Source organism: Pogona vitticeps, chromosome 3, assembly GCF_051106095.1.
Source record: "Pogona vitticeps strain Pit_001003342236 chromosome 3, PviZW2.1, whole genome shotgun sequence".
NCBI lineage: Eukaryota > Metazoa > Chordata > Lepidosauria > Squamata > Agamidae > Pogona > Pogona vitticeps.
In genome coordinates this window covers 116,051,779-116,075,927 of record NC_135785.1, presented here as the reverse complement: position 1 = coordinate 116,075,927, position 24,149 = coordinate 116,051,779, and the positions used below count along the sequence as shown (strand labels likewise).

General features: G+C 40.3%; 1 protein-coding gene across 1 annotated transcript in view; it reads left to right on the top strand.

The window, feature by feature from the left end:
- Positions 1-23,747, top strand: part of PITX3 (paired like homeodomain 3) — a 37,396-nt gene extending 13,649 nt beyond the window's left edge. The window contains exons 2-4 of the mRNA XM_020791205.3: positions 16,984-17,110; positions 20,967-21,172; positions 22,823-23,747. Coding sequence (XP_020646864.2) covers positions 17,002-17,110; positions 20,967-21,172; positions 22,823-23,368 — 861 coding nt within the window. The 5' untranslated portion in view covers positions 16,984-17,001 and the 3' untranslated portion in view covers positions 23,369-23,747. The remainder of the gene's footprint in view (positions 1-16,983; positions 17,111-20,966; positions 21,173-22,822) is intronic.
- The last annotated feature ends 402 nt before the right edge of the window (positions 23,748-24,149 follow it).

The window sequence follows — 24,149 nt, the reverse complement described above, 5'->3', positions numbered from 1 at the left end:
AGGTCTTATAACTATTATATTCTGGTGTTCCAGGACCTTCGTATTAACCAATACAGTATCCTGGTTTTACAGTTCGTTAGTATGACAGCCCTTTAGTCCTCCAAGCTCTGTAAGACTTTTAGTCAACACAGTGACATTACCATCATAGTGGCAGATTGCCGGATTCTAAGTTGCAGATCTTTGGAGTTACAGTTAGATTTTCCTACTAAAAATGTTTCGTGGAACTCCAGACTCCTGGACCTCCAGGCCCCTGTAATAAAGGATTGTTTATAGTGGAAAGAAAAGATAAACACATCAAAGAACTATAAATCTAGGGGGGAAAGACACACACAGAGGAATTCAAACCATCATCACAACTCTATGGGTACCAGACATCAAAGAACAACAATAAAGTTGCAGAGCAGCAGCAGGCTTTATTTTCAGAAGCTAGCAACAGCAATCATCATGGCTTTTCCTCCATAGATTCATACTGGTTTGACTGGGTGACCACTAAGAATTTTTTGTGTGTGCATTATCAATATGCTTAGAGGCTAAAAATGCTTTTTGCTTTAGGTATTCTTGCTTTTAAGAACTTGGATTTTTGGAGAAGTGTTTTATGCTGTTTCAATGTGCCTCTGTTAGGCTATAAACTCCTTTATTTTTGGATTAAATTATTTAAGTTATTGTCTGTTACATTTATAGCTAAAAGCTTCCAGCTGAAATATATTTTTCTGATTTAATTTCTGCTTACAACTTAAGTTTTGTATTTGAACATACAGTCCTTTTGTTTGCAACTTCTCATTGTTGTAACAATTTCAAATGAATAGCAGTCGCATCTGAAGCTTTTCACAAGTTACAAGGATGGATTTTTAAGTATTTGTGCCTGCAGTTTTTCTGTAAGTACACGACTTTTGTATGTTTCCAAAATCTGAAGTATTTTTGTACTTATGGAACATAGAAACTACGTAGAAATAAAGCTCATAGAATTAGACAAGCTGATGTTGCCTGGTATCATTGCAACGTACATGATACTAAAGATGATTTTTTTTTGAGTATTTATTTAAGGACAGGGTAGGGTGTACAAAAAGTAAGGGGGAATAGGGAAAAGGGAAAAAGGGTTAGGGGGATAGGAGAACACAGAGTATACAATCATCCGATCACTTCATATTAGAATAACAAATCAACTTTTTGGTTTTTCACAGTTTGATTACTCTCCTGCTTTCATCTTATAATTTAATTTTAGTTTAATTCTATGTTACTCCAACACTATCTGATAACTGCAGCCATTTATACAATACATCCCATCGGTCAGTTTCCTTTTGAGTTGAACAGTCTTTTAGCCCATCTGACAGGATATCCATTTTTGTCACTTCCCATATTTTCACAATACGTTTCTCTTGTTTCAGTATCTCTGCTTTCTTAAGCTTTTTAACATAATACTTTTTAATTTTTGGAGCTGCATAGGTCACTGGATAACTCTTTATCCCATCTATGTTACCTGGTGTCATGCCCAATAAAGACGGTTCTGAAGTTTGTGCAACTTCATTTAACTGTTGTTTGGCATCTAATGTCCCCTCTTTCATCACTTTCATCAGATCTTCTATTTTGCTAAGACCTTCATTCACTTGCTGAAACCCTGTTATTATTGTCTTTTCCATAGTAATCTGCCATTCCTTTTCTAATTCTTGTACAACTATTTCAAAACTTTGAGATTGAACAGACCAAGTCTCCATTTGTTGTTTTAAATTTCTGGAGGCCATCTCAGGCTTTCCAATGAGTGGGGTTTGTATAGATAGTACTATGTCCTTAACCACAGTGATCACCCCTTGGATATCCTTCAACAGTTTCTACAATTTTCTCAGCAATCCAAACCCATAATCATAAACCTCCCCTTAAATATCCCTCCAATCTTTATCCAAATACTATAATATAAAAATCAACTTTTAATATTCAAATTCAAATAGAACCGTGGCGCAATTATTTCTTCTCCCAAGTCTAGCAAGCTGCTATTATTAGACTCACACGCAGTCCAACAAACCAAACAGTTACAGAGTCTCAGACTGTCCAGTAGTTGCCCTTGAAACCCGTCTTATGATCTTTCCATTAACCCATTGATACTCCTCAGTCCAGTCGACCACGTCTGCTCCTTCTTTCTTCTTCAGAAAACCACCAGATTCTATTATCAAAAGTTCACAGAGTCCAGGAAAGGGAAAGGAAAAACACATCCAAGCCAAACTGCATTCATAAAACTCAAGTCTCTTGAATCCTGTCCGGTGGTATTACCGTCTGAGATTTTTTTTTCCAGAAACACAAAATTTTATTTTTCCATCTCACTCTCTCGGCTTTGAAACCAGTCTGCTGTATTAAGAGTTAGTTAGTTAGTTTCACTTTTGAAGCAGACTGATAAGATAGGCTCGCCGCTGCTTTTCTTCTTTCAGCCAAATATTTTCATTCTTGTTTTCAGCTTAATGGGGCTGTTTCATAAATCAAACGCTTCAACTTACTTAGTTGTTATATATTTTAACATTATATTGGTTGTTCTCTTCTCCCCCGGGTTACTCATGGCTCTGTGGCAATATGGCTCCCACCTCCGATCCGTGCTGGGTGATTTCTTCACAGGGAAGAAGTCCAGGTTTGCATTCCATTCTTCTCCTTCTGCTGCTCACCAGCTGCTTCAGAGAGAATTCTCCTAGACTCTCCTTTGATCCCCATTTCAAAAAGGGGATCCCGGACTGGACGGTTCCAGTTTTTCCAGAGAGCTCTTCTCTGGAACTACTGACAGCACTGCAACAAAGCCCCGCCTCCATCAATACTCAAGATGAATTTTGATATGATTGCAAATGATAGCTGCCTTGAGTCCCCTTATCAGGAAAAAGGAACAAATTAAACTAAATAAACCAACCAACCAACAAAAAATGTGGTTTCATTCTGGAATTAATTAGGATAAATGCTAACTGTGATGAGCACAGGCTTCTGATTTTTCCCTGGAGGTACATACAGTTCTTTAAGACTCTTGGGGAGATGTTCAGGCATCAGAATCCCTGAAATAACAAAAGAACACATAACCAGAATTTTCTTACCTGCACCAGTTTGTGTCTGTGTCAGAAGCTACAACTTTCTTAGTGCAGATTGCTTCATTTTAGTTCATTTCCAGCACATGCAATTGCTGGAAATGAACCAAGGCAGAGACTGCTGCTTTAAATTTGCCTTCTGCTTTGAGTTTCCCAGTACGGTTAAGTGGCTTAAGAAGACAGCAGCCAGTTTGTAATATTGCAAAATTAAATACTTTCTCTGCTCCTCCCTGGACCCAATTTAGTCTGCTCCAATTGAGGCCATGCATGTGGACCAGCCCACAGATGTCCTGAAGCAAGATCATACATTACATACAGCTTATTTTACTGGTCCTGCCTTGTGTTACACTACTACATTTTACCTATAATAAAATTAAGTAACTAGGGAGGTAAACAGAATTTTATGTGTTATTGTATGAACATGTGGTAATTTTATTAGCAAACTGAAGCAGTCTAATAACATGAGTTTACGTCTATGAATTAAGAGTAATCAGTCAACATGCTTGTGGTAATGTAAAAGACAAAAAACTTCTCTGAATTGTTGCAAGAAATCCATTCCAGATAAAAGAAAACAAACCTAGACTTGGGGAACAGAAACCTCTAAAGTTGACTTAAATAGGATAAAGCATGATAGTGATGACGGCCATGGTAGTAGCCTCACAGCCGGCCATCTGCTGCTACACAGCAGTGAAAAGACACTGGGACCTGCTGGGATCCACTTTTTTTTCCAAATCGGGTTTCCGCAAGTAAAATTGCTGTAGCCACCCAAACAACACATAACGTGCAGGGGTCAGCAAGAGCCAAGACTGGGAGCTGTGTTTGTAGTAGAAGATGACTTCAATGAAGTGCTAATAGGCGATTTCCACCTTTTAAAAAAGAGAAAGGTTTCCTAAGTGACCTAGTGAAACTCTGTTCCCGCATTGCCCTGAAAGCCTTGTCTTTTGAAAAAGACACTGTTTGTAGACAAACAGGTGCTTGGCTTGGAGAGAACTTCGCAGATGAGCTCCTCTTTGCTTTCAGATCAGGCAATCACATTGTGTGTAGATGGTGGACAAAAGTGATGCTAGCCCATCCGAGCATATTTAGACCACCCGTCTTAGCTTTTAAAAAAAGAAAGAAAATAAAAGAAAATTCTCCACTAAAAGGAGACGATTCCACAATGAGGTTCCCTGTGGTAAGCATTATGTCATGGAGTTGCCAGCTTTTGTACTGTGAATTCATCTGTGCCTAACCTGTTGCACATTGTAGGGTAAATGGCCAGTGCAGTCACTCCTGAGTTTTATTTCGGACGATCTTGAATGGACTGTAGCCCAGCTGGCACCTGAAAAAGTAGGCTGCAGTTTTTGGCTTTAAACTCCTCTGAAGATCGTCCATTGCCCTTGTAAGCTCTGCTTCTGAATGTTGAGAGGGAGATGAAGCTTTCAGTTACACAGTGCAAAGGGAAAGCTGTCTGTATATGCTCAGAAGAACTCCCATTATCACCTATTATTTCTGCTTAAGAATCCACTGTTTGATCTTGAGTTGGTTTTGGTGTCCCTTACCTATAAAACTGAATCAATGTCCTCTTCATGTTATAAATGCAGCCAGGTAGGTTTGATCTACTGTGTATTACATTATTTACCTGACTGTTTTTTTCACCTGGCTGACATGCTCTGCTTTCATGCACTTTTTGTTGCCTGTTTTCTAGCTGCATGTGACACTTGGGATTATATGGGTCCATCAAGCTTAGCCATGGTACAGATCTGCTAGATTCTGCCACTGGCTTCACCCACATATATCCAAGATTGACCCGGTTTTTCATCTGTGAAACATTTGGAGTTACTAATTTGTGTGCAGGTTCTTTTCTATCAACTTATATGCAGCATTACTTTTAACAGCTCATAATGCTATATTTTCCATTTCTATATAATAGTTATCTGGAAAGGACAGTCAGCTTCATCCAAAATGAATAAACGAGCTGCATTCCATTTAAGTTATACCTTCACTCCTTGGATTATTTCTTAAGGACATTTTCATCAGCAGCTCCACAGAAAAAACAACTAAAAAGCAGAGCGAATAAGCAGCGTTGTGTATTTCTTATATGATATAAAATCCCAGGAGAATCACAACTGTTCTCCCTAATCACAGATTCAGTGTAATGATAATTGCCTCAATCTTTCTCAAACCAACTTTTTGCCCATTCCATTAAGACAACAACAACAATCAAAATGTTACTAAGAAGCTCATTCCAACCTCAGAAAGCTGTCTGGTGATATGTCCAAAAAAGATAAGGCTCAAAAAATTATTTACTAGATCTGAATGTTGTCTCTTTAAGGTACATCTAGGCACATCCAAACTTCTGGCCAAAACAATAAGAACCTCTGCATCCTGATTGACCAACATTATGAAGCAACACTACTTCTTCATTTCCGCATCCTTGCCCACTTTGAGGGCTGCCAATCCATCTGGAGGAGTGCCAGAGGCGTTAGATCATCATCTAAGAGCTCATTAAAATTAAGGTTGAGGGGTATAAGGACTTTGGCAAATTTCTTGTAAAAATCACCCCATGAAACCAGGCATTTTAGCCTTTTCAGAATCCTCTCTCTGATACCTTTTGTATCTCTTGAAGTTCATTAACTATGAGCGCCATCTTAATTTATGTAGAAAGGCTTCTAACTGCATTATGATGAATGACCCCTTTCTTAAGCAGGTCAAAACTAAGTGGCATCTCACAAGTGTCTGGCACATTTATTCATTCATTCATCTCATTCTGACAATTTGATGCAGTTCTGGTTACCTTCCACTATCTGGGTTGGCATTCTTTCTTCTCTTCCAAAGTCCTGTATAACTTTTGCAGCCATGACATTTCGCCGCATGCTTTTGCTACAGCAATGTACACTGTAGATGTCTACAACTTACCCATGAGATAGGTCCCTCCCCAAACATGAATACGAATCCATTAATGGACTTTTAATCTGTGCTATCCCATACCCAGTTTTCATCCTGCCTGGTGGCAGGTAGTCTTAGCTTGCAGTCTATAGTTCCTTTCAAACACGTAGCCATTCTTTTAACATCTGACCAGTCACCCTGTGTTGGTGACCTTAAGTTTTTTACTCAGTATTCCTGCAGCAGTGGCCATGTTAATCTAGTAACTGTAGCCAGGTACAGAAGTTTTCTTGTAGGTGTTCCATGTTTGCTGTTGCTTGGCAAGAATGACTCTCTTTCTTTCAAAAAAAGTATTTTAATGAAGCATTTTCATAGTGTAGGCCTCTTGGAGATGCCATGTCTTGACAAGTTCAATTATCTTCTGCCTCTGATTGAAAAGATATAATCCATCTCCTTCCTTCTCAATTGCGGATGCCTGAATAGTATGTTGTGTTCCACTTTCCCCCCCATTTCTTTGCTAGGGTGGTGTACAATCTTCTTGTACTTCTGATCTGTCTGAGTTGCAACAATCAGAACATCAACACAGGCCAAAATAAGGGTCAGCTGTCCATTTCTGCTTCCAGTCTACAAGCACCGGTCTGCCTCACCTTGTTTGAAGTCATACTGTAGCAGGATCTTGTTCTCCTTTTCATAAGATGCTTCAGTCCATTTAGGTCTCTCTTTAGTTCACATACTAGATTTGTTTGCTTCTGGTTGTTGAAGAATGGTGGTTGTTCCATGTAAAGCTCTTCTGCAACCTCTGCACATAGGAATGAAGTTTTGACACCCCAGTGTTTGGCTTTCATGTGCTTGGAGTCAGATACAGTGTGTGACTACCCTGGAAAACACTTCACAGTTTTCTCTGGGATTAGCATGGGTGAATTTGAAGTATTTTTCAATGATCACTTTACAGTGTAAAGGTTAATGTGAATCAGGCCGTACTTTTATCCTTTCAGATCAAGACCTTTTCCCTCTGCATTGGGGGAGGGGGGCTTCTGCTTTTTTCTCATAGCAACAATTTGGACAGTGTTTTGCCTGTGTGATCATTTGTTCCGTTCTACAGAAGGACCAGAGAGGCACGACGTGGGGCGATTTCTGGTGACATAGTAAATAGAGGCGTGATGTTTCGAGACAGTAGAAACGTCCATTTCTGCAATCTTCCTCTCTAGTTGCCCCCAAATACTTTATCTTTTTAACCAACTACAGTATTGAGTCTAGCACTTCAGCTTCTAAAACAATCCTTAACCTGTATTTCTGCTGGGGGAAAATCAGCATCATTGGAGGTTTTCCAGTAGAGTAAAGCCTTTAGGGTGATCCAAGGCCATCCTTGGTTGCTGAGCACAATGTTTATTTACTGGTCTCAGAAAAGTGTGTATTTGTGGGGGAAAGTTGATGAGCTGCCATCTCTCTCCTGGGCAAAAGACATTCTCATCTAGGCTGAAACTACACCACTGTAATAAAACAGGAAAAGTGTATTTGCTGTGGAGTAGATGCAAACGTTAGGTGCAACCCCACTTGTGACACATGGCCAAGTTGCAGTGCTTTGTTATTCATTTTAATCTGGTATACTGTGGTGTGGGTGGTGCCACTGTCAGCATGGTGGCTGGGAATATCATGTGACAGGAATATTGAGCCCTGCTCCCAGGGTGGATTTGGTTTTTTTTTTAAACATGTTTAAGTGCATCTTCAGATGTGTGGTTTAACTACTGGTTTTAAAAAAGAATTGATCCTCTGCATGTTTGTACAGCGGTATGAAGGGAAAATAATTCAAAGACTTGATGGTAATCGAGGGAAGAATTAGTGGCATGGCAAATGGGTGAGGGGGAAGGGTGGGCAGGCAACTGGCTGGGAAAATGGGGTGGTCCTGTATGACCCAAATCTGTAGTGTAAACCCTAAACAGAAAAGAGACCTTTGGGTAGTGTGGGCGGCATATAAATTAAATAAATAAATAAATAAATAAATAAATAGATTGGGTATCAATGGATGGCTTGGCGGCAGATGCTGCAACAGGAGTTGTGGTGGATTTGATCCAGTTCTTCTGCAGAGTATAGTTTCATCCTTGGGCAACATAACCTGTTGGAACGTTTGGGACTTCAAAATCTCAGGCAGTAGCAATATTAATATCAAACAAAATGTGAATTAAAAAAATGGAAAAGGATACTCAAGGCAGATATTTGATATTGCAAAGTAAAATAAAAGGAGAAGACATTACACTTGTAAATATTTATGCACCCAATGAGAGGAAGAATTTTTGACAATACAGTGGTGCCTCGCACAACGGGCACCTCACAGAGCAATGAATTCGCTCTACAAGGCCGGTTTTGCGATTGCAAATGCGATTGCAAAACGGTGCCCGCATAGGGAGAAAATCACAGAGCAAAGGTCAGTAAGCGGTTCGCTTACGGACCTTCGCTTTGCGACCCGCCGATCAGCTGTTCGGCGGCTACAAAATGGCCGCCGGACGCCCCAAAATGACCACGTGCAGCGTTTTCGCGCCCTCGTTTAATGCGTTCCAATGGGTTTTTACGTTCCATTCAACGATGCTTTCACACAGCGAGGGTTAATCCGGAACGGATTAACTTCGTTGTGCGAGGCACCACTGTATATTGAGAAGGTTGGAAAAATTGAAGAAAGGTTTAGTGATATTAGCAGGAGATTTTAACATGGTAATGAATATGAAGAAGGATAAATCAAAGTTGCGAATTGGGGAAGAGAAAATTAAATGTACAATATTAAATAGATTAATTAATAAAACTGATTTGAAATATGTTTGGAGAGAAAGATTTATACGATCTGAAGAGAAACCAGAGTATTGTTTGGAGAGAATTAAAGGATGAAGAAAGAAAGTTCTCCTTCCACTCACAGGTGCATAACACATATTCAAGAATAGATTATATATTTGTCTCTAAAGATTTACTGCAAAGGGTAAATGATACAGCCATTTAAGTCATCCAAATATCGGATCATGCCAGAGTGAACATGGAATTGATGTTTACATATGATTATAAGGGGGTAGTAAGATGGAAAATTTATACGAATATTTTTCAGTATCCAAACCCGATTGAAAATTTTCAAAAAGACTTAGAAGAGACATGGGAAATAAATTAGAAGCTAGGAGGTCAACCTAAAATAATCTGGGACACTATGGAGTCTGTGGAAAGAGGGTATGCATGTAAAGTGTCTTATATACTTAAAAAAAAGCAGGGGGAAAGAAAACAGGACTTAGGAGATAATATAAAGGAATTAGAAAAAATAGTTATAAGAACTAGAGATAAGAAAGCTATAACAGAATTACAAGCAAAGAGGAAGGAACTGGAAGGGATTCATCTGGAAAAGGTACAAAGAAACTTATTTATTTATTTATTTACTTATTTATTTATTTATTTATTTATTCTATCTATATCCCGCCCATCTGGTCTGTACAACCACTCTGGGCGGCTAACCACTCTGGGCGGCTTAATTTGTCTAAAAAGAGATTTTTTTGAATTTAATAACAGGAACTCTAAGTTATTAGCTAAAGCAACTTCTATAAAAAAAGAATAAAAGTAATATAGGAGTAATACAAGATTTAAATGGAAAAAGATTTAATAAAATGAAGGAGAAATTGGAAGCATTTCAAACATTTTATAAAACTTTATATACTTGTAAAAATCCTTCTATAATGAAAATTGAAGATTACATAAAAATAATTTTAATAAAAAACTGTTAGATGATGATAACAATAAAATGGAACAGTTAATTACTGATAAAGAAATAGAGAATATTATAAATAACTTAAAGATAGGAAAGACCCCCCTGGAACAGATGGATAAGGCCCAGAATATTGATTGTTTTAATTTTGAAACCAGATAAAAATCCAATAAATATGGAAGCATATAGACCCATATCACTGATAAATCAAGATGATAAGATATTCACAAGAATAATGGCAAAGAGATTAAATAATTTTATGCGGAGTTATATTGGAAAAAGATCAAAATGGATTTATACAAGGCAGACAAATGTCAGATTTAATTAGAAGGGTACTTTATTTATTTGTTTGTTTGTTTGTTTGTTTGTTTAGTTATTTAGTTGTTTAGTTATTTAGTTAGTTAGTCATTCTATTTGTACCCCGTCTATCTGGTCAACAGGACCACTCTAGGTGGCTTCCAGACAGGTAAAAATGCAATAACATATACATATAACAAGAAATAAAAATATACAGGAATAGACATTAAACAATAAACAATGAACAATAAGGAGTAAACAACAAGCAAATTCTTCAAGATGGCAAAAATAACAAAGAATATATAAAGAAAGAAAGAGTAAGTGTTGTCTGGAGGGAAGGCATGCTTAAACATCCACGTTTTTAGATGGGTCTTAAAAATACCCAGCGACGGGGCTAAAGAAACTAACTCTAAAGCCGGAGTACTATCATTAGACATATTTAAAGCATTTGATTCAATGGAATGGGAAATGTTAACAATATTAATTAAATATCTAGGGTTTGGACCTAATTTTAGGCAGATACTTCACCAATTATACTTGCAGAATACAGTGGAACCTCTACTTACGAACTTAATCCATCCCAGAAAATGTTCGTTAGTTGAAACGTTTGTAAATAGAAGCAAAACTTCCCATAGGAATGCATTGAAAAACATTTAATCTGTTCTGGCTATTTCTGGTTCTTATCTAGAGGCACCATTCTTAAGTTGAAGCAAACTGGCTGTCCAACGAGACCTTACAAATAGCAGAGAAGAGAAGGGGAACAAAATGTAAGGGAGATAAGAAAAGTTACAGAAAATTGAATGCAGACTTCCAAAGAATAGGAAGGAGAGACAAGACGGCCATCTTAAATGAACATTGCAAAGATATAGAGGAAAATAATAGAAAGGGAGAAACCAGAGATCTGTTCAAGAAAACTGGAGATATTAAAGGAACCTTTGTGCAAAGATGGACATAATAAAGGACAAAAATGGTAAGTACCTTACAGAACCAGAAGACATCAAGAAGAGGTGGCAAGAATATACAGAGGAATTATACCAAAAAGATCTGGATGTCCCAGACAACCCAGATAGTGTGGTTGCTGACCTTGAGCCAGACATCCTGGAGAGTGAAGTCAAGTGGGCCTTTGAAAGCGTGGCTAACAACAAGGCTAGTGGAGGTGATGATATTCTAGTTGAACTATTTAAAATCTTAAAAGATGAGACTGTTAAGGTGCTACAGTCAATATGCCAGCAAGATTGGAAAACTCAGCAGTGGCCAGAGGACGGGAAAAGATCAGTCTACATCACAATCCCAAAGAGGGCAGTGCCAAAGAATGCTCCAACTACCGTACAATTGCACTCATTTCACACACTAGCAAGGTGATGTTCAAAATCCTACAAGGTAGGCTTTAGCAGTATGTGGACTGAGAACTCCCAGAAGTACAAACTGGATTTCAAAGGGGCAGAGGAACTTGAGACCAAATTGCTAACATGCGCTGGATTATGGAGAAAGTCAGAGAGTTCCAGAAAAATATCTACTACTGCTTCATTGACTTTGCAAAAGCCTTTGACTGTGTGGAGCACAACAAACAATGACAGGTTCTTAAACAAATGGGAGTGCCTGACCATCTTATCTATCTCCTGAGAAACCTATATGTGGGACAGGAAGCAACAGTTAGAACTGGATATGGAACAACTGATTGGTTCAGAATTGGGAAAAGATAATTACAAGGCTGTATATTGTCTCCTTGGTTATTTAACTTATATGTAGAATGTATCATGTGAAAGGCAGGACTGGATGAATCCCAAACCGGAATTAAGATTGCCGGACAAATATTGACAACCTCAGATATTCAGATGATACCACTCTGATGGCAGAAAGTGAGGAGGAATTAAAGAACCTCTTAAGGAGGGTGAAAGAGGAGAGTGCAAAAAATGGTCTGAAGCTCAACATAAAAAAACTAAGATCATGGCCACTGGCCCTGTCACCTCCTGGCAAACAGAAGTGGAAGATATGGAGGCAGTGACAGATTTTATTTTCTTGGGCTCAATGATCACTGCAGATGGTGACAGCAGCCACAAAATTAAAATATGCCTGCTTCTTGGGAGGAAAGCGATGACAAACCTGAACAGCATCTTAAAAAGCAGAGACATTATCTCTGCATAGTCAAAGCTATGTTTTTTCCATTAGCGATGTAAGGAAGTGAGAGCTGGACCATAAAGAAGGCTGACTGCTGAAGAATTGATGCTTTTGAATTGTGGTGCTGGAGGAGACTTGAGAGTCCCCTGGACTGCAAAGAGAACAAACCTATCCATTTTGAAGATAATCAATCCTGAGTGCTCACTGGAAGGACAGATCCTGAAGCTGAGGCTCCTATATTTTGGCCATCTCATGAGAAGAGAAGACTCCCTGGAAAAGACCCTGATGCTGGGAAAATGTAAGGCAAGAGGAGAAGGGGATGACAGATTACAAGATGGTTGGACAGTGTCATCGAAGCTACCGGCATGAATTTGACCCAACTCCGGGAGGCAGTGGAGGACAGGAGAGCCTGGCATGCTCTGCTCCATGGGGTCACGAAGAGTCGGACATGACTTAACAACTAAACAACAATAACAACAATAGACATCCAGTGTTAAAAGAGAAGCATGGAAGATTGTATTTTTCCAGCATACCCCTTAGAGGCTTACTGTACAACTTCACCATACCCGGCTGTGCTTCATACCTGTTTTTTACTTGATCCAACAAATAAATCACAAGTGATTGCATTCTCTTCTTTAGTTGACATCATCACCTCTGATTGCTTTTTAAAATTCATAGACTCAATTACAGGAGCTCCTTTAAGGTGCTATCTCTAGGGCTGTCAGCTCTCAGAGTGCCAGCTGGAGATTCATAAACGGAAAACTTTACATCATGGTGCATAACTTTATGTTACTGGATTTTAGCAATCAAGCATTCCCTACCTTGGGACTGCGTCCAGCTGCTGGCACCAGGACCATCATAAATGACATTATTCATGGATTTTTCTGATTCTTCTGTTACTGACTAATTATTTATACCATCTACCCCAATAAAGTTCTAGAAAATAATAAATCATATTAAATGCAAACAAAACAGCATAGAAGTATTCATTTCTATGCTGTTTTGTTTGCATTTAATATGATTTATTATTTTCCAGTTGTGAATTTAAGTTTTGTTTTTGAACTCTGCATGGGCCATATGGCTATTTCAGGAGGTGGGGTGGTTATTCATATTGTAGGGTTCTTGTAAGCACGATTCGTGTCTTCACCTAACTTTTGCCCTCTCAAACTCCATTTAATACCATCTGCAGTATTCAGATGAAACTGCATTGGTGACACAAGCAACTCTTTTCTGTCAACAGTTTTCTCCAGCTCCTGTTGACAGGACTCTTCTTTAAATGCAGAGGAACCTGGGAGGCTTTAAATGTTTAATCTCAAATAAGCCTGAAATACTAAATGTATAATTCGTTTGAAGATGGATATGCAGGTTTTACAAGAACTGTATATTGAAATCTTGGATTTTTCCACAGGCAGATTTCACTTCGGACCTTGGAGACATTCAAGCCTTGCTTCTCTGTGTGAACCAGGAATGGCTAATCTAAACAAAAAAAGATAACTTTTTCTGTATTTTCTGTCATCTCTGGTTTTATCAATTAAAGTGAGAAGAACACATGAAAGGTACTGCAGTTCTTCAACAGGCCACTTCTACCTGATCTGGGCTCTCTAGAACATTTTACAAAATCATAGGCCATTTATCATAATAAGAGACATAAAACTTTTTTATTTATTTGTATACCTATTAATGCTTTTGCAATGGTAGAGCTCAGAGGTTTACAAGAGAAAATTAGGATTCTATAAAACAGAGGAGATGAGAAATGTTCTATTACTTAACAGAAGAATTGAGCATTCAGTCTTAAAAAGTGCTGCGTGAACAACAAGAGATGCAGGATTTATGAATATATATATATATATTAATATCAAAGGTCCCTTGCCTGAAATGCAGGTCACACCTGCTAATCTAAAAGGACAAGGACATGTAAACTGGGAAATATTCCTAAGGATAGGTTGAATCTGGCCTTTAAATAACACGCACCTTGACTAGACCAAAGCAAATGGGAAGCCCGTTCAGATAAGCCAAATGGAACAGGAAGAGAGAGGTGGGTAATGCATGGAGTTTACAGCTTGCCCTGCTAACAGGCTCTCAACTACTTCTGAGCAACAGGCTTGCAGTGGCTGTTTATCTTCTAGTGATTAATGGCCTCCCTTGCTTCCTGTTTTAATTCCATTACTATCCAGAAGTGTAGGAAAATTGCACTGGTGTCTTATCCTCCCCCATTCTTATATACAAGAAATGCATGAACTTTGCTTGAACTTTTGTCACTTTTCTCTTTTGGTGTGCTTCTGGCCCAAGGTTAAAATCAAAACCAATCCGTGGTTGCTGCTCTACTCCTCGGAACATAATTGGACAGACCGGGACATGGATGGCAGCTGTGTACATAGGCATGATAGCACCTTTGTAATTTCCAAGTTCACTTGCAAAGTTACAGAGTGGGAGTCAGCACAGTGCTCTGAATCCTTCCCAGTCAAAAAGGTGGGATCACCAGAAGTCAAGCAAGATATGGCTTTCTGGCTCCCGAGTGTGCTTCTGAAGAAAATAAAGTTGATAAATGGGGAGGCTAGTTTAAGTATCATTCAGTGGTTAAAAAAAAATACTAAGAGGCAGGTGTGTGGGTGAATTTGCAAGCCATGAGAAAAACAGAGATTGATCACAAGAGGAACTAGACATATCTCTCTGTGACCTTTGGTTTTTTGGAAACCGAGGCAACAAAGTAAAGGGGATCTTGAGGCAATCCCTTCAGAGGTAGGGAGATACTGCCTTGCTGTAGCTGGACACTATGTAAAAGGCTTCTTTTAGCAGGTGGGAGGGGGGGGGGAGACTCTGAATCAGAGCAGTGCCCTGTCAATCCCTGTCCAGAGGAAACTGTGCTCTTGGCAGATGCAATCAAATGCAAATAGCTGTCAAAGAGGGGGAAATTATCATCTACAAACACAGAGAAGGAATTCCATCTGCTGCTTCCTTGAGAAGGGGCCTTAATAAATTCAGAGACAGCTAAATTACACACATCTTAATCAAGTCTTAATCCAAGGAATTAATGCGTTGTGCGTTTCTGCATAATTCCAGGAATCACGCAAAAACCATGACAATAGCAAGAGCTGCAGATGGGCTCTCCTTCTTCTTGCACAAAATACGGCATGAAAAGGTACCCGAGCAAACACAGCTCCCTTCACAACATTCCACATACAGGTGCACCCTCTAAAAATGACAGAGCTCTGTGTGTTTGCATGTGAGTGTGTACGACTGTGGGGCATCCTGGTTTGTGCATGTGTGCATGCCGGTATGTGTCACACCACTATGATTGCCTCCACATACTTGGGGAATGGGGAAATTCATGCCACCTAAAAGGAATTCCCCTAAGAAAGCTTGATTTTTCTTAAACAGGGAAAAGCGAAATGTTAGTGCTTTTAAAATGCAATTGTTTAAAACATATGCATTCAGAATTATTTGAACCCATCTACAGAAAGCGTAAAACAAAGGGAGAGATGAAATACATCACTGGTGGTGTAAAGGGAAGATGTTAACTAATTCACAAGCAGATACCATATCTACTCCAAATTTACCTGTGGTCAGAACCAGGAACTTTTCCCCCCATCCACTTTTTCTCTCTCTATGATAATTACTAATTGCCCTACAATTAATAGATCATTTTTGTCCCCTTTGTTGAAAGAAAGAAAGAAAGAAAGAAAGAAAGAAAGAAAGAAAGAAAGAAAGAAAGAAAGAAAGAAAGAAAGAAAGAAAGAAAGAAAGAAAGGAAAAGAAAAGACTAGCCAGAAAAAAATGTGATATTTCTAGAGATGGTGTAGAAATTTATTTCAATTTATTTTGGACTAGAATTTATCCAGTTCACACAGCCTGGAAGTAAGCCCAAGCGCAAGGACAATTTGCAACCAGAAATCTTAACATTTACAAGACTGCACCCTAAGTTTAATAAATGTGTATGTTTTGGGAGAAGACAGGAGGGGTGTGCTCTGGTCCATGGGGTCACGAAGAGTCAGACACAACTAAACGACTGAACAACAACAACAAATGTTTTGGGAAATTGTACAATAAAGAAGCCTCGTGGTGCAGTGCTTAAACTGCAGTGCTGCAGCCAAAACTCTACTCATGACCCTGGTTCACTCCTATGTGGGCAGCTCGAGGCTGATTCAGCCTTCCATCCCCCCAAGGTCATTAAACTGAGTAACCAGCTTGCGGAGGGGGCAATGAAATTGTAAACCACCCAGTGAGTGCTTTAAGTGCTATGGGGTGGCATATAAGCAGCAGCTTTGCTTTGCTTTAAAATACATACTTTTAAAAAATGTACAGAAATATACTGCAGTCAGTCAGAGACAATATATTTAGAAAATGTATAGAAAAGTATGCCTATTTTAGCGAATGTGTACAAAAAGAGCTATGAATTCCCTTACAAGAAAAAGCTACACACCTTGCAATCTATTGAACACCTGATTTAGAAGAGACTTCCGTGTGGAAATTGGAGGGCCTCAACAAACCCAAGTATTGCACAGTCACATGTCTCTCTACAATAGTTCACACACAAGGAATCCCCCCCAATACATTCTCTACACAGCTTGGATTAAGTCCTGGTGAACTCAGAAGAATGACCCTCACTTCCTTTTTAACTTTAAAGTAAGAGTGTGGGTACCAATCTGTACTGGAATAACTGCACGGCATAAAGAAAGTATACACTTGTCCCCCTGCAGTTGTTCCTTCTTAAATTCCTCCATCCAGCAGAGTGTAAAAAAGGGGAAAGGACTCCACCAGTGACAGTCTCAGAATTTCAAAATATTCTGTGTGCTGTCCTGTCCTCACACATTTAACCTACTATGCAGTTTAATTGGAAATAAGTTCCAGTGAGAGTAATTTACTTCCCAGAGATGCCACTTCCTGGTAAGTGCCACTCACACGTCACCCCGTGTATCTCTTCAGCTCTTCTCCAGCAGGCAGATGGAGTTCAACCTGCTCACTGACTCAGAAGGCCACAGCCCTCCTCTCTCCCTCTCAGAGTCTGGGACGCCTCAGCATGAGCACAGCTGCAAAGGGCAAGAACACAGCGGTGAGTAGAACGGTTGTCTTGCTCTAAACACCAGATTATCCTCATGGCACAGCTTCCCAGATGCTTGGCTTGAGGTTAGTTTCTTGTGTCTTGTGGGGCCAAACAGCAAATGCAGCACAAACAAAGTGCCCATGATAACTCTTGAGTTTATTATGAAAGTTTATGGTTCAACATTAAAATTTACATTTTTTTCCAATGTGCCAAATACCTGAAACAATCAAATCAAACAATCCATTGTTTCAAATTCAGTAGCTAAAACCTGTTGCATAGGATAGTAAGTTGATGCTAGAATAACTGTCATAAAAGGTTTGTTAGGAGTTTTAAGCGGCCCCGAATTTGGCGCGGAAACAGGCTGAGTCAGGTTGTCTGAACTACAATGATTTTTATTCAAGTATAACAACGGAGTATCTATAACAACTTCTGTGGGCACGAACAAGTCCCAGTCATTTAACTGTCTGTCCGTTCTACTGTACTGGTCACGAACATAATCTCTTCTCAAACTGGGGTGCCGGTCCAAATCTCTCCTTGTCTGTAGGTCTTCTCAGAGTCGTGCTCCTTACCGCGCATATAGTGCTGCAGCATGGATGGCGGGCCCAATCCCCCTCCGGGGGAGACTTACTGAAGGTGGAATCCGGCCACACCACCTTCTTCCAGGGGCCACGTCCCCTCGGGAACACTACTATTGTCCATTCTGTAGTCTCCTTTATAGCAATTCCCCCTTTATTCAGCACAGAATCAGGCGCCAAACCACCAAACTTCAGGTTGGGGAAGTCCTTCAGTAAGTTACTGACATCCTCCAGCTGCTTCTCTTCTTTCTCTCCCTTTCCAGCTCCTGTTCCCATTTTTATATCCTCCTCCCATACATCTATCCATCTCCTCCTCCCATACATCTATCCATTGCTCCTCCTCTTTCCCTTTCCCCTCTTCTGACAAACACACTTCTATTTTAACTCTTTCCTGGTCTTTCTCCCGCTTTGACACTTCCCTCTCTTCTCCTTCCCCTTCAATGTCTTTTCTTTCTGGAGGAGAGGATGCACTCAAGTCCTCCTGCCCTTCACAATAAGCCATTGAATCAATAGGGATTTGGTGAGTTAACTACTCCATAAGTTCTATTGATTCAGTTCAGCAACAGGATTGCAGTCACTGAATTTTGAAAACAACAAGAACTCCCCTCACACATGAAAAGTTCATTTGCTAGTTTCATGAGAGTTTGCCTCAGACATAGAAAAACAATGTCCAGCATCCTGACCTAAAATATGCCAGCTAATGTAATCAAATTGAGATGAGCATAGCTACCAAGTTTGGCAGCCATTTCCTCCCACATCAGTCAGGCATGAAGGGATCTGCTCACCCCTCAGTTTTCCTGCCCTATCTCCACTTGTCTCAGAGGGATCTGTGTGATCATTGGACAGACAGGTGCTAATGAAGACGGGGTGGAGATATATGCCAGGAAGAATATTTTGCCATCTCATGAATAAATGTAAGCTTGATTTTTCTTGCTAGGCCAAAGAGACATTCTAAGCGCTCGTAATGGAATAAGCAGCCTTTGAAGGACATATTATAGTTGAACTGCAAATAAATGCATAACTGACCTCAGACTTGTTGCTTCCTGAGATGGAGAAGCACCTGGCCTCCTACCTCCTCTGGTGAAGGTGCACAATACCCAAGGATATTTGGTCTCTGAGACAGAAGATCTCCATAGTCCCTAGCAGTAAAAATAAATATTATAATGAACAGGAATCTCTCATCCTAGCCATCTACAATTAAACAAGTGGACTTTGGGATTTATTCAGAGTTAAAATTCACACGTAAAATGGATAATGCCAAAATATATAAATGGTCACATATATAAAGTTACAGCAACCACATTTCTCTAGAGGCAGTTCTAGAATGTGTATGACTAATTTATCTGTATGGTAGTAGATATGTGGAAATGGTGTTCCCAAATTAGGAGGAAAGTATTAAACATTACTGTCAAAATTAGAGAGGAAAAGGATGGTGGCGAGATAATATATTGTGACAGATTTGTTTTAGTACATTTAGAAAAAGTGGATCTATCCATGAAAACCCACTGAAATAAGGGCTTTGCTACACATAAGACTCCTGCTTTTGCATCCAGTTTAGCATGCTTGAAATTAAATTAAAAATCTCCCAATTGCACAAAATACAGCTAAGTGCACATTTTTTTTGGCTGAGAAGTGGGCTTTTATAAACATCCATGTGGGGGTTATTTACTTTACATTGATTCTGGTCTTGCTTTTTAAAAAAATCATTTGGCATGTGTAATTGCTTGTGCTAGAGAAAATAGACTCTGTGGGGGTCTGCAGGTTTTGCCAAGTTTTGGGTGGTAAATATAATGGCAAACTCCAGATATAAACTCTTCCTTCCCTCCCCCCCACCTGCTTATTTATAGCTCTGCATCATTTTAGCACTATGCCATTTGCATAAAAAATTAAATATTAGAAAACATGATTTAGATTTATTTATTTATTTATTTACTTACTTACTTACTTATTTTGATTTATATCCCGCCTATCTGGACTACTCGTCCACTCTAGGCGGCTAGATGAGGCATGACGATTCTTAAGGGACAGAAGAAGTGACCATTGCAGTAGTTGTGGGCCATATTCTAGGCTGCTGATGGTGGCTTTGCTGAATAAAAAGCTGCTGAGTTCGGCATCAGCTGTTTCAGCGTAGGCAAGCTCCACCTAAAGTAAGGCACAAGGTATGGCTGAGGTGAAGAATTGTTCCCAATATGGAAGAAAAACTGGGAAAACCAGGATCCAGAGTGGCAAAATGCCAAGATACCACACAGCTTATAACAACACTAAAAGTTATTCTATGAGGATGCACACACCAGCACAAAAGTCACATGACATTAAATCAATTTCTAATAACCCAAACCAGCTTCTAATTCAACAGTGTACAGTAGTTGTGCCCTGAATCTGTTAGTCTTTAAAGGGTTACAGTCTGTTGCACACACACACACACACACACACACACACACACACACACACACACACACACACACACACACACACACACACACACACACACACACACACACACACACACACACAAAAACCTTTCCTCTTTAATTTTGCCAACATGCTGAGGTGGTCTTAACATGATTACTTCTTTGGAAATAGGTACAAGATACAAAAATGTATGTTGTTCTTCTGTCTATGTGATACAGACCCCCACCCGCCCATTTAATTGTAAAGGAGCTGAAAATGAATGCATGAAATAAATGGGCAGGTGCCCCATCTTATGTGTTTTTACTCACAGATATGTTTGCCTAAATGAATCGGGATGTACTCCCATAAACAGAGTAGTGGTTCCCCACCTTTGATCCCCAGATGTTCTTGGACTGCAACTCCCAGAAGCCTTCCCCCCTAGCTGTGCTGGCTAGGATTTCTGGGAGTTGTAGTCCAAGAAGATCTGGGGACCCAAAGTGGGGAACCACTGCTGTAGTCTTCATAGCCTACTATACTACGGGTAGGGTGGAAGACCGTAGAGCTCTCATTAAGGGGAAGCATCTACCTCCATGTGCTTCTGTCAAAGCATTTGTATATGATGAGATACATAAACACAATTGCTCTGCACTATCAATACATGCATATTTTTACTTAATTTTTTGCCTATTTTTGGACCGCAGCATAAAAAAATGGGTCAATCTGAGTTGTGAACTAGGGCAAATAAATGGCGCATCAGGTGGTAATAGCATAACATTTCCTCACCCGGAGACTTCATGCTTCTTAGGCTGCTTGTGTAAGAAAATGAATGCTTCTTGGCTCTGGAAAAGTTGCCTCACTGAGAACATCTGTAATGCATTATCCTGTGTTTGCTTTCTTAGATACAGAAAAGTCACAGCAGAACCAGACTGATGACTCTAATCCTGAGGATGGCTCTCTGAAAAAGAAACAGCGCAGGCAAAGAACTCACTTCACAAGCCAACAACTCCAGGAACTGGAAGCCACTTTTCAGAGGAACCGCTACCCAGACATGAGTACCCGAGAGGAGATAGCTGTCTGGACCAATTTGACTGAAGCCAGAGTCCGGGTATGGGTATTTAATATTACTGTACCTGGATTTTCTACTGAGCCAGTAAATGAGTGATGGGGTTGAAGGCAACATGAAACTTGAAAAATAAGGCATGGCTGTTTGTGTTAGAATATGGAATTTCACAAATGAGGCTTGCACAATTAGTCACACACGCTGACATTGCCTCTTTCATGCTACTTTTAAAGGTCCAGAATCCTGTCTTCCTAACTGGAGGACAAGCCACATCAGAAGCCAAACAGAACAGAACAGGCCACCCCAGGTGCTTGAATTTTGAACCCTCTACACTTGTACGTTAAGTGCAGAATTTAGAAATAATCCTGTTGGATTAGCTCAGCATAAGCAGGCGATTCTGCAAGTGATTGCTACCTGTGTTGCTAGCTAGCTGTTGTGCTCCTCTCTTTCCTTAGTTCAGAAAGACAACGACACGCCCAAATGCACACTTGCCAGAAGGGAAAGTCTGCAGCATGATTGCCTTTGTGCTTCACTTTTTCCTAACAGGATTTTGGCCAGTGTATTTACATTAATATGTTAATGCTAAATTCTTTACCTTTCATATTAAATGCAAGAAAAGCAAACACCAATTTACCTTTTTAAAACAATGTTTACTATATTGTGTTATGTTTGTATGACCACACTCTTCCTCTCCAGATCAGTTGTCTTATGAAAGGAAAGTCCAATGCTGCAATGAAAAATACTGCATAGGAACCTGGAATGTAAGATCTATGAACCTTGGTAAGCTGGATGTGGTCAAACAGGAGATGGCAAGAACCAACATTGACATCCTGGGCGTTGGACTTTCCTTTCACTTCCAGGCACGTCCACAGCTGAGCGTCCTTTTGGCTTTGGCCCAACCACTTCATTAGCTCTGGAGCTACTTGTACTTGTCCTCTGCTCTTTCTCAGTAGCATGTTGGATGCCTTCTGACCTGAGGGGCCCATCTTCCAGTATCATATCTTTTAGCCTTTTGTTTCTGTTCATGGAGTATTCTTGGCAAAGATACTGGAGTGGCTTTCCAATTCCTACTCCAGGTGGATTGCGTTTAGTCGGAACTTTCCACTATGACCTGTCCATCTTGGGTGTCCCTGCACAGCATAGCACATAACTTCTCTGAGTTACTCAAGCCCCTTTGCCACGACAAGGCAGCAATCCATGAAGGAGTTGTAATGGCTAAAGCCAACCAAATAAACTTGTATTTGATTTGATTTGTGCCCAATATGGACATTGTCACTTAGGGGTGTACTCACTTTTGTTGCCAGCAGTTTAGACATCAATGGCTGTGTGTTGCATTATTTTGAGGGAACAGCACGTTTACACTGTTATACAAGCTGTATTCTCACTGCTTTACATTGTAGCCAAGTGTCATTTCTTCAGTGTTGTCACATGAAAAGATACACTAAAATATTTATGAAATGTGAGGGGGTGTACTCACTTCTGTGATTTACTGTGCATTGGTACCCAAAACAGAAAATTTGGAAAATTTACTTTTCTAGACCATAGCTCCGCAAATCCGTGATCCAGTATGACCACTCAGCAAAAGTTTCCCAGAGCTACTGCCAGCCAAGCAAATAAATCTACCTGTGTTCTCATCCTCTAAAGCTCTACTACTATGCTCTGAATGCTGACTAGAGCCCTTCTCTCCTCTTGCAGGTATGGTTTAAAAACCGAAGAGCCAAGTGGAGGAAACGAGAAAGAAACCAGCAGGCTGAACTTTGTAAGAACAGCTTTGGAGCCCAGTTCAATGGACTGATGCAGCCTTATGATGAGATGTATAGCGGCTATTCGTACAACAACTGGGCTACCAAAGGCCTTGCGGCCAGCACCCTGTCCGCCAAGAGCTTCCCCTTTTTCAATTCCATGAATGTCAACCCTCTCTCTTCACAGCCCATGTTCTCAACACCCAGCTCCATTGGATCCATGCCCATGCCCTCCTCCATGGTTCCCTCAACGGTGACTGGTGTGCCAGGACCAAGCCTCAACAACCTCAACAGTCCTGGCCTCAACTCTGCTGTTTCATCCAGCACTTGCCCGTATGCATCCACCGCCAGCCCCTACATGTACAGGGACACGTGCAACTCCAGCCTGGCGAGCCTGAGGTTGAAAGCTAAGCAGCATGCCAACTTCACCTATCCATCGGTGCAGACCGCAGCCTCCAGCCTGAGTCCCTGCCAGTATGCTGTGGATAGGCCAGTATGAGGAACTAGACCTCCCACCCCCTGCTCATCAGGAACTTGGCTATTAACCCACGAATGCCACCCACTCTGCCAGACCAAATACCTGGAAGATCTATTTAGTTACAATAAAGTTACAAACTTTTGACTCTCTTCTTTTGGTAAAGCATACAAAATTGTTCATGGCAAGTCCATTTGGGAAAGAGGAACTTCTGCCAGGTTTGGAGGGAATTTTCACTCTGGCACTGTCATGTGAGTGGGTGCCAGTCCAAGAACCGGCAACCAGTTCGTGCTACAATACAGAAAGAGACCTAGGGGGAAATGGTACAGCTTCTAACTCCACTCATAGCATCTGTCTGTGCGGTGCTCCTCTTTCTGTGTTATGTGACTTCTGCTCCTTGCCCCTCATGATGTACTCGGGGCAGCCACGTCCTGGATAATGCATATTCAACTAGTGTTTACACTTGATTGTGAAATGCCATTGGTGCAATGTTTTGTCTCTTCTTTCACTTTGAAGAATGTGGCCTTTTGTAGTCAAGAAAATAAGGTTTTGCTCCAGTGTAAAAATAAAGGGTGTATGAAGGCAGGTGCTAGAGACACAACGAGTCATCAGGGGAGTCTGGGGCAGAGTTGAGTGGAGACACCTGCTTGGACAACGCTACAAGCTTTCCTCACGTTAATACTGATTTTCAAGACTTGAGAGGAGGATACCAATATGTGAGCAAGATTACAGAGCTTTGATATAAGGGGGAGGGCACAGCAACACAGGAATCTGAGAGCCCCTAAAGGGCCAAGAGCCTGATCCT